General features: G+C 37.3%; 1 protein-coding gene across 1 annotated transcript; it reads right to left on the bottom strand.

The window, feature by feature from the left end:
• Positions 1 to 562: 562 nt before the first annotated feature.
• LOC311615579 (uncharacterized protein CXorf66) lies at positions 563 to 9,990 on the bottom strand (the record flags this gene model as incomplete). The annotated part of the gene is made up of 3 exons (XM_084870917.1): positions 563 to 1,406; positions 2,701 to 2,851; positions 9,903 to 9,990. 3 exons carry the CDS (start codon positions 9,988 to 9,990, stop codon positions 563 to 565), a joined length of 1,083 nt encoding a protein of 360 aa, XP_084727043.1.
• Between the last annotated feature and the right edge of the window lie 224 nt (positions 9,991 to 10,214).

Here is a 10,214-nt window from a genome sequence, read left to right as displayed (position 1 = left end):
TGGAACACTTAGACTGGGATCATGGAGCCCCACATGTGTGTGCTGGAGGTTGAAATCTTGGTCACAGGAGGCAGGGGTGTTACAAATAGCTACCAAGTGTTTCCCTAACTCATCCAGAACCAAGCACACAGTTATTTTTGCCAAGCACTGGCCACTACAGAAAGACAATATTCAATTGTCAATAGTCTATTTAAACATTAAAAAATAAAGCTAATTGGGTTGGGACTTTGAGGGCAACTCCAAAGGAAGGAAGAGTCCAGGGTACCCATTTTGCAATTCCTTTCTAGATTTGTGTAGGTTTATGGTTCTCATCCAAGTAACCAGATCAAAATAAGATACATCAAAAGAGCCTTTAAAATGCAGTAATAATTACAATTAAGTCATTTGTTATCTCATACATTTAATTAATATTTTTCAAATACATTGCCTCGAAGATGCATAGGACTAATCTCAATAGTGAGTGCCAAGTGGATTTTCTCTTTATATAGTATATATTTAAGGATGGTGAGCACAAAATAGTACGTATAAATTTTCTTCTTCACAGGTGATTATTTTTATTGAGCTACTTATTACTTGTTTTATTAACAATTACTTCTTTGAGTCTCGTGTTGCAAAAAATGGTTACTTCTCTCTCACTGTCATCATCGCTGCTCTTCACATTGCCATAGAATGCACTGTCTCTGTAATCTACCTTATGAAAACACTTGGAAAAAGGCTTCACTTTACGTGGGAAAGTTGGGTTTTGAGCATTTGCATTCTTGACCTCAGAAATATCACTGACCAAATACTCAGGCGTACTGCAAACAGGTCTTTTTCCGATATAGTGTGCACAAGACTTGACTAATGGAGATGTAGCTAACATGTCTGCCCTACCTGCAATAACTGATCTTTTTAGATTACGATGTATGGGACACTTGGTAAAGTTCTTTAAACTGGATGACTTCGGTAGCAATATTTGATTTTTTGGACAGGTTGGATGACAGGGATAGGTTGACTTGCGTCGAAAATGTGGCCTGGCTGTTGAAGTTGGCCTGACTTCCCTATTTGGATAGGATGAATGGTCATAACTGCCTAGCTTATGGGAATAAGCCAGCTCATGTGACTTACCTAGACTGTGCTTTCTGTATGACTTTCCCAGGTGGAATGACCTGGACACTCTTTTGGGGCCATGTGGCTTGATGAACTTTCCTTTATTAGATGGTTCTGATGACTTTTCTGAACTCGAGGACCTGAATGTATTTTCTGAACTGGATGATATGAATGACGTTTCTTGACTTGAGAACTCTGATGACATGTGTATACGAGGTAGCATAGGTTCTTTCTCTGGAATGCATTCATTGTCTGTCTTGTATTTACTGAATATTTTGGATGACCCGAATGACTTGGTTGATTCCTGTTTCTTGACCCTGAAAATATAGAAAATTTGGAATATGACAATTAAAATGAAAAAGTATTATTGCTCCCTGGCCAGTGGCTCAGTGACTGAGAATCAGCCCATGAACCAAGAATTCACCAGTTTGATTTCCAGTCAGGGCACATGCCCAGGTCGTGGGCTTGATCTTCAGTAGGGGGCATGTAGGAGGCAGCCGATTGATATTTCTATCTCTCTATCCCTTTCCCTTCATCTCTCTCTAAAATAAATAAAACAATATAACATTATTGCTATCACCAGAAAACATAGGCTACTTTTCCAGTTTAATGTTTTGGTCTTTTTCTTTTCTTTTCTTTTTTGTTTTTTTGTTTTGTTTGTTTGTCTGTTTTGTTTTGTTTTGTTTTGCACTAGTAGGGAAATTGAACCCAGTAAGAATTGGAGTGTGGTGAAAGTCATGACTTAGGTTACAGATAAGAACTTGTTGAATTCATACTTTTTTTTTTTCAGAGATTTTACTATTTCACCACATTAGATAATGATATAGTGTACATATTGAATAATGCCAAGTTGTTTTAAATCTATTATTGAGAGAGAGAATTTCATGTATTCCAGAATTTAAACCTTTTATACAAAAGTCACAAGTTGATACAGAACCGATATATAAATGTCACAACTTGTTGCAATAAAAACTAAACTTTTTAGACCAAAGTCTTATTTTCTTATTATATTTATAACATCAAGTTAACTATTTGTGCATATTTATATTCACAATATTCCTCTAAAACTAAAGGAAGGAAACATTAGCATATTCTAGTCACCAGTACTTGTATTGGGAAATATTTAGAGAATCAATATATTACAGCCAGACTGATCATCCTATATGAAAGGCAGGAACTGAGATAATAAGTACAGTGAATAACTGTTCATGTTAATGCATCTTAAAATGGTAGATTATTCAAAATGTTTCATTGTCTTTGGAATGCAGGCCCAACTCTTTCTCCCTCCCTGTTTTTATTCTCCTTGTATTATTCAGATAGTCATGCCCTATTTTCCTAGACTCAATTTATCATGAAACTAATAGCCTGGGGCTCAGTTGAATCCTGAATAGGAGACAGCTTTGGCCAAAGTTGATAATGTAATTGAGAATATTTAAGTGCTGATATAATTTAAGTGTAGGTATCCACCTTTAAGATCTTGGTAGCTCTTTAGAAGTCTAAAATAATCACAAGATTGAAACCTTCACTCTATGTGTATACACACACACACACACACACACACACACACACACACACACTACTTGCATTCTTAATTCAAAATGTAAAACTTACATGTTTTCTTTGGGGACATCTTTGTTCAAACAATTATAATGAAGGCAGCAAAAAGAGATACAGACAAAAGTTGTGCTCATAACACCAACTACTATGACGAATATACGTTTTCTGCTATCATCCATTTGCCATGATATAAGTTTCTTAGCTCCTGTCAAAGAAATTGTATCACCAGAAAATGTGTTAGGTAACCAAGTTTTCTTCCATTTTGATAGTGGCGTATCACTATAGGTCAACAATCTCTTTATCAGTGATTTTTTTAAAAAGCATAAATGTTCCATCATTTTCTCTTTCTATTCCATCCCCAACCATAGTCTAGAAGCCAAATCTGGGAGACATATCTGGCTAATCAGTATAATTATCTGGGTTAATCCCTGAATCATGGCTTTTTCACCCCATTGCTTAAGTTTTTGAGTCTGTGTGTATGTTTTCCATATGTTGTGAATGCACTTGATTGTTAATGTGTGTGTGTCTATGGTAGGAAATAGTATGTGATAAGTAAAACCCTTGTTGAAAGCTACTCTGTGTTAGATATCATGCCAGATTCATTCACATTGTATTATTACTTTGATTGGGGACCAGGGTTGGTGGATTGGGTAAAGAAGGGGAGAGAAAGGAGACAATATGTCTATACCCTTTATGGTTTTATGTTGCTTTATTCTCAAAGAATAAAAACTCTAGCCTGGCTAGCATGACTCTGCAGGTGAGCATTGGCCTATGAACCAGGAGGTCATGTTTTGATTCCCTTCTGACACATGCCCAGGTTATGGGCTCAATCCCCAGTGTGAGGCATGTAGGAGATAGCCAATCAATGATTCTCTGTCATCATTGATGTTTCTTTTTTTATTTATTTTTTATTTTTTAAAAAAATATTTTTATTGATTTTGTACAGAGAGAAGGGAGAGAGATAGAGAGTCAGAAACATTTATGAGAGAGTCATCGATCAGCTGCCTCCTGCACACCCCCTACCGGGGATATGCCCGCAACCAAGGCACATGCACTTGACCGGAATCGAACCCGGGACCTTTCAGTCCCCAAGCTGACGCTCTATCCATTGAGCCAAACCGGTCTCGGCCATCATTGATGTTTCTATCTCTCTCTTTCTTCCTCTCCCTTTCTCTCTGAAATAAATTAAAAGTATACATAAAAATAAAAAATCTCAGGAAAGAACCAATATGGCAGCGAGCAAGACCAGAGTGAAGGTGAAAATGTGAGTGGGTGAGTGTGTGCAAGGGAGACTGTTCAGGGGTATGAGTATTGGTGGGCTTCTGTTAGTGCAGGAGCTCTTGGTAGAGGAGCTGCCCACTGCTGCTGCACGTAGCTCTGCTGGAGCTTCTTTCTGCTTGAGATTGGAGAGTGCACCATTTTGAAGGAGCTTGAGGGTCCTCTTCGGGAGGAGGTAGTGGGAAGTGGCTATGCCCCAGTGCACATAGACCACAGACGGGCATGCACAGCCCCAGTGCTGAAACCCAAAGCCCTGGATACATGGGCTGGTGGTAGTCACCTGCACACCTGAACCTTGGTCCCCAAACAACCAGTCCTGCTGACTTGATGAGCTGCTTGTGGGGCTTGTGCTGCCATAGTTATGAGTGGTGTAGCTAGCCCGCCTTGCCTTATTCAGGAGCAGAAAACCTACCTGCTCCCCTCCACCCAGTTCTCTACCCCAGGTCTTCACCACCCTACTGTCTGTGTCCATAGGTAATGCATATATGCATATAAGTTCTTTGGTTAAACACTTCCTATATCTCCTTTCCCCCTTCCCTCTGAGCTAAAGAAGTTCATTACCACCAAACCAGTATTTCATGAAATGTTGAAGTGTATTGTTTAAGAAGAGGAAGAAGGCAAAGAAGAAAAAGAAAGATGAAAAAATGTGAACAAAAAATGGCAACAAATTATCTATCAACAACTTAATCTAAAAATCAGAATAAACAAACAAGAAATATAATGATCAAAATAAACTGAAGAATAAAATAGAATCAGAGCCATAGAAGCATGGAACATATTGATGAATCTCAGAGGGAAGAGTGTGGGGGGCCTGGAAGAGATTAACCAAAGATCTTAGTTATGGACACAGACAGTAAGGTGGTGGAGGCCTGGGGAAGGGTGGACACTAGGTCATGGAGGCAATGGGAAGGAAATACTCTCAACAATAAATATTTTTTAAAAAGAATAAAAATTGTATCAAATAAGTACCTATCAATAATAACATTAAATGTAAATGGATTAAATGCTCCAATCAAAAGACATAGGGTAAGTGAATGAATAAGAAAACATGACCCATATATATGCTGTTTACAAGAGACTAACCTGAAAACAAAAGACTCACACAGGATGAAAGTAAAGGGATAGAAAATTTTTTTCAGGCCAATTGAAATGAAAAAAAAAAAAAAGCTGGGATAGCAATATTCCTATCTGACAAAATAGACTTCAAAATGAAGGCCATAACAAGAGACAATGAAGATCACTTTATAATACTAAATGGATTGATACAACAAGAGGATATGATCTTGATAAACTTATATGCACCCAATATAGGAGCACACAAATATATAATTAAATTCTGGAGGACTTCAAGGAAAAGATGAACAGCAACACTGTCATAATTGGGGACTTAAAAACCCCACTGATATCACTGGATAAATTTTCTAGATAAAATCAACAAGAAAACAGCAACCCTAAATGACACACAAGATCAAATGGATTTAATTGATATTTACAGAACACTTCATACCCAAGCTTCAGAATATAAATTCTTCTTAAGTGAACATGGTACATTCTCAAAGATAGACCACATGTTAGGACTTAAACAAAGTCTCTACAAATTCCAGAAGATTGAAATCATATCAAGCAACTTCTCAGATAACAATGAATCTAGAGATCAATGACAATAAAAACACCACAAAACATTCAAACACGTGGAGGCTAAATAGTATGTTATTAAACAATGAATGGGTTACCAATGAGATCAAGGGATAAATAAAAAACCTTTGGAAGCAAATGAAAATGATCACACAACCACCCTAAATCTATAGAACCCAGCAAAAGCAGTTCTTAGAGGGGAAGTGCATAGCACTACAGGCCTACCTCAAAAAAAATAAAAAAAAATTAATAAACTAACTCTACAACCTAAAGAATTAGAAAGAGAATTATAAGAAGAGCCCAGAGTTAGTAGAAGGAAGGAAATAATAATAAGAGTGGAAATATGTGACAATGACACTATTAAAAACAATACCCCTCCCCTGCAAAAGAAAAAAAAAATCAATGAAACCAAGAGCTTGTTCATTGAAAAGCTAAACAAAATAGATGAACCTCTAGCCAGAGTCATCAAGAAATAAGGAGAGAGGACTCAAGTAAATATTGTAGAACCAGATTTAAAGAAGGTGAAGAAACAACTGACTCCACATAAATACAAAGGATTGTAAGGAATACTATATGACAACAAGCTGGACAAACTAGATCAAATGAACAAATTTCTAGAAAAATACAATCCTCCAAAAGTGAATCAGGAATAATCAGAAAACATGAATAGGCTAATAACAACTGAATAAATTGAATCATTAATAATAATTTAAAAAAAAACCTCCCAGCAAACAAAATTCCTGGCCCATATGGTTCACAGAGGAGTATTACCAAATGTTGGAAGAAGAACTAACACCTATGTTTTGCAAACAATCCCAAAAAAATCCAAGTGGGAGGCACCTCTCTTTAAGAGGTCAACATTATCCTACTTCCAAAACCAGATAAAGACATTACAAAGAAACAGAATTACAGGCCAATATCCCTGATGAACATAGATGCTAAGATCTTCAACAAAATATAGCAAATTGGATCCAGCAATATATTAAAAAGATTATACAGCATGATCAAGTAGGATTTATCCCAGGGCAGCAGGCTGGTACAATATTTGAAAATTAATAAATGTGATACATAAAATGAAAAATAAAAATCACATGATCATATCAATAGATAAACACACACACAAAAAAATTGGCAAACTCCAACACCCATCTATATAATAAAAGTCTAAGTGACTGTTATGGTGGAACAACCAGTCGCTCAATGCAGGAGCTACCTCCTGGTGGTCAATGCACTCCCACAGTTGGAGGGGCCACTCAGCCAGAAGCTGGCTCAGGGCTAATGAGCCCAGCAGTGGGAGCCTCTCCTGCCTCTGCAGCAGTGCTAAGGAGCAGCAAGCCGAGCGGTAAGGAGCAAGTGGTCCCAGTCTGCTAGATAAAAATTCTCACCGAAGTGGAGAGAGAGGGATCATATCTTAACATAACTAAGGCCATATATGACAAAGCTACAGCCAACATCATACTCAATGGGAAAAACCCAAACCATTTCTCTTAAGAGCAGGGACAGTATTGTCTGCTTTCACCATTTTTATTCAACACTAGAAGCCCAGTGCACAAAATTCACACATAGGTAGAGTCCCTCGTGGCTGCTGGTCAGGGCTTCCCTTTCCTGGCTGCCTGCAACCACTGCCCCCTGGTGGTTAGCACACATCTAACTCTTGGTCAATGGAACTCCTGTCCATGGGGACAATTTGCATATTAGCCTTTTTTTTTTTAATAGGATAGTATTATACTAGAAGTTGTAGCCACAGAAATCAGATAAGAAGAAAAATAAAAAGCATCCAAATTGGAAAGGAGGATGTAAAACGTCATTATTCACAGATGACATGATATTATATAGAAAACCTTAAGGACTCCACTAGAAAAACTGATTTAATAAATTATTTCAGCAATGTAGCAGGATATAATAGTAATACCCAGAAATAGATGGCATTTTTATATACCAACAATGGACTCTCAGAAAGAGAAACTAAAAAACAGTCCCATTTACCATTGCAACAAAAACATTAAGATACTTAGTAATACACCTAACCAAGGAGGTAAAAACCTGTACTCAGAAAACTACAGAATGTTGATAAAGAGATAAAAGAAGATATAAACAAGTGGAGTAATCCTATATAATAAGAGCCCAGAAACCAAACGGTGGAACAACCAGAACAACTGGCTGACCAGTAGCTATGATGTGACCTGACCACCAGGGGAAAGACACTCAACACAGGAACTGCCCCCTGGTGGTCAGTGTGCTCCCACAGTGGGAGCATCACTCAGCAGACCGGGATGAGCGGCGCTCCCACAGTGGGCTGATCCCTGCCGGCCACACCTTCACCAGTGCACAAATTCCATGCACTAGGCCTCTAGTATACTATATTCATGGACTGGTAGAATTAACATCATTAAGATGTCCATGCTACCCAAAGCAATCTATAGATCCAATGTAATCCCTATTAAAATTTCAACAGCAGATTTCAAACATTCCAAAATTTTAGTTGGAACCAAAAAAGGTCCCAAAAAGCTGCAGCAATCATGAGAAATAACAAAGTTGGAGGTTTCACCATACTGGATATCAAGTTATACTACAAAGCCACTGTAATCAAAACACCCTGGTTCTGGCACAAGAACAGGCATACAGATTAATGAAATAGAACAGAGACCCCAGAAATTGACCCAAGCCATTATGCTGAGTTAAAGATAAAGGAGACAAGAGCATACAATGAAGTAAAGACAGTCTCTTCTAAGATGGTATGGGATAATTTGACAGGTACTTCCAAAAAAATGAAACTAGACTACCAACTTACACCAAATGCAAGAATAAACTCAAAATGAATAAAATACTTAAATATAAATCATAACCATAAAATTCCTAGAAGAAAACATAGGCAGAAAAATATCAGACATCTCATGTAGCACAATTTTCACTGATACAAGGCCTAGGGCAAGAGAATCAAAGGAAAAAATAAGTACTACTACATAAAAATAAAAGCTTCTGCACACCAAAATAAATCATCCTCAAAATGAAAAGGGAGCCCACTGTATGGGAGAAGATATTCCTCAATGATACATCTAATAAGGGATTAATTTCCAAAATATATGAAGTACTCATACAACTCAACAAAAGGAAGAAAAACAATCTAATAAAAAATAGGCAGAGTACCTAAACAGACACTTTTCTATAGAGGACATACAAATAGCCAAGAGACATATGAAAAAAAAATGCTTAAGTTCATTAATCATCAGAAAGATGCAAATTAAAATAAGAATGAGGCACCACCTCATACCTGCTAGAATAGCTACCATCAGTAAATCAACCAACAAGTGCTGGCAAGGATGTGAAGAAAAGGTAATCCTAGTACACCAATAGTGGGAATTCAGACTGCTACAGTCACTATGGAGTTTTCTCAAAAAACTAAAAATGGAACTGCCATTGATCTAGTGATCCCACTTTTAGGAATATATTCAAGGAATCACAAAATACCATTCAGAAAGAATATATGCACCCCTAAGTTTATAGGAGCATTATTTACAATAGCTAAGATCTGGAAATAACCCAAGTGCCCATCAGTAGATGAGTGGATAAAAAAAGTGGTGGTACATTTACACAATGAAATACTGTGAAGCTCTAAAAAAGAAGGATCTCTTACCCTTTGAGACAGCATGGAGCAAACTGGAGAGTATTATGCTAAGCAAAATAAGCCAGTTAGAGAATTACAAATGTCACATGATCTCACTTATATGTGGATATAAACAAAATAATCTGTCAAACAAAAGAGCCAGAGTCATGGAAGCATGGAACAGACTGATGAATCTCAGAGAGAAGTAGGATGTTGAGAGATTAACCCAGGAACTTGTATGCATATATACCTAAACCATGGACACAGACAATAGTGCAGTGAAAGCCTAGGGAGGTGGTGGGAATGGCAAGGAACAATGGGGGAAGATAGGGAGGACTTCTGTAAATCTTTCAACAATAAAGATAAATTAAAAACAGAATAGCCCTGCTGGTTTAGTCAGTGGTTGAGTGTCAACCCATGAATGAAGAGGTCACTGGTTCAATTCCTGGTCAGGGCATGTGACTGGGTTGTAGGGTAGATACCCAGTGGGGGCATGCAGGAAGCAGCGGATCAATGTTTGTCTTTCATTATTGTCTCTATCCCTGTCCCTTTCTTTTTCTAAAATCAATAAAAATATTTTTTAAAAGAATAAATCAGTTATTATCCTAGAAATTCTTAAAAATATACTAATGGTAACATTCAAGAAACAGAAGGTTTTGTAAACACAGCTAGCTTGTCTAACTAGATGCTGAATACATCATATAATCATAAATTCTAGGTGTTAAGGTTAGGTTCATACCTGTAGTAGAAGATTCATCACTTCGGTTTTCATGTAAACAATTATTTGCCCAAATGGACAAAAGTAGGACAAAAAGAGTAAGGTTCATGTCCAGGGCTTTCTTCAACTGCTTCTTCTATCAAGGAAGCCTGTTCTAGGGGTTTATGACATCATTATATTGTGTGTCATATTCTGACATCATAATCTCACCATGGAGAAGCATGAGCTTCTGTGTAAATCAGGTTAAGTGCAGTGACATTTTTTTGGTAATCTTTATTGTTGAGAGTATTACAGATTTTCTCCTTTACCCCCATTGCCCCCTCCATCCAGTTC

This window comes from Pipistrellus hanaki, assembly GCF_964339955.1.
Source record: "Pipistrellus hanaki genome assembly, chromosome: X".
In the NCBI taxonomy this organism is placed as follows: domain Eukaryota; kingdom Metazoa; phylum Chordata; class Mammalia; order Chiroptera; family Vespertilionidae; genus Pipistrellus; species Pipistrellus hanaki.
This window is presented reverse-complemented; position numbering and strand designations above follow the sequence as displayed.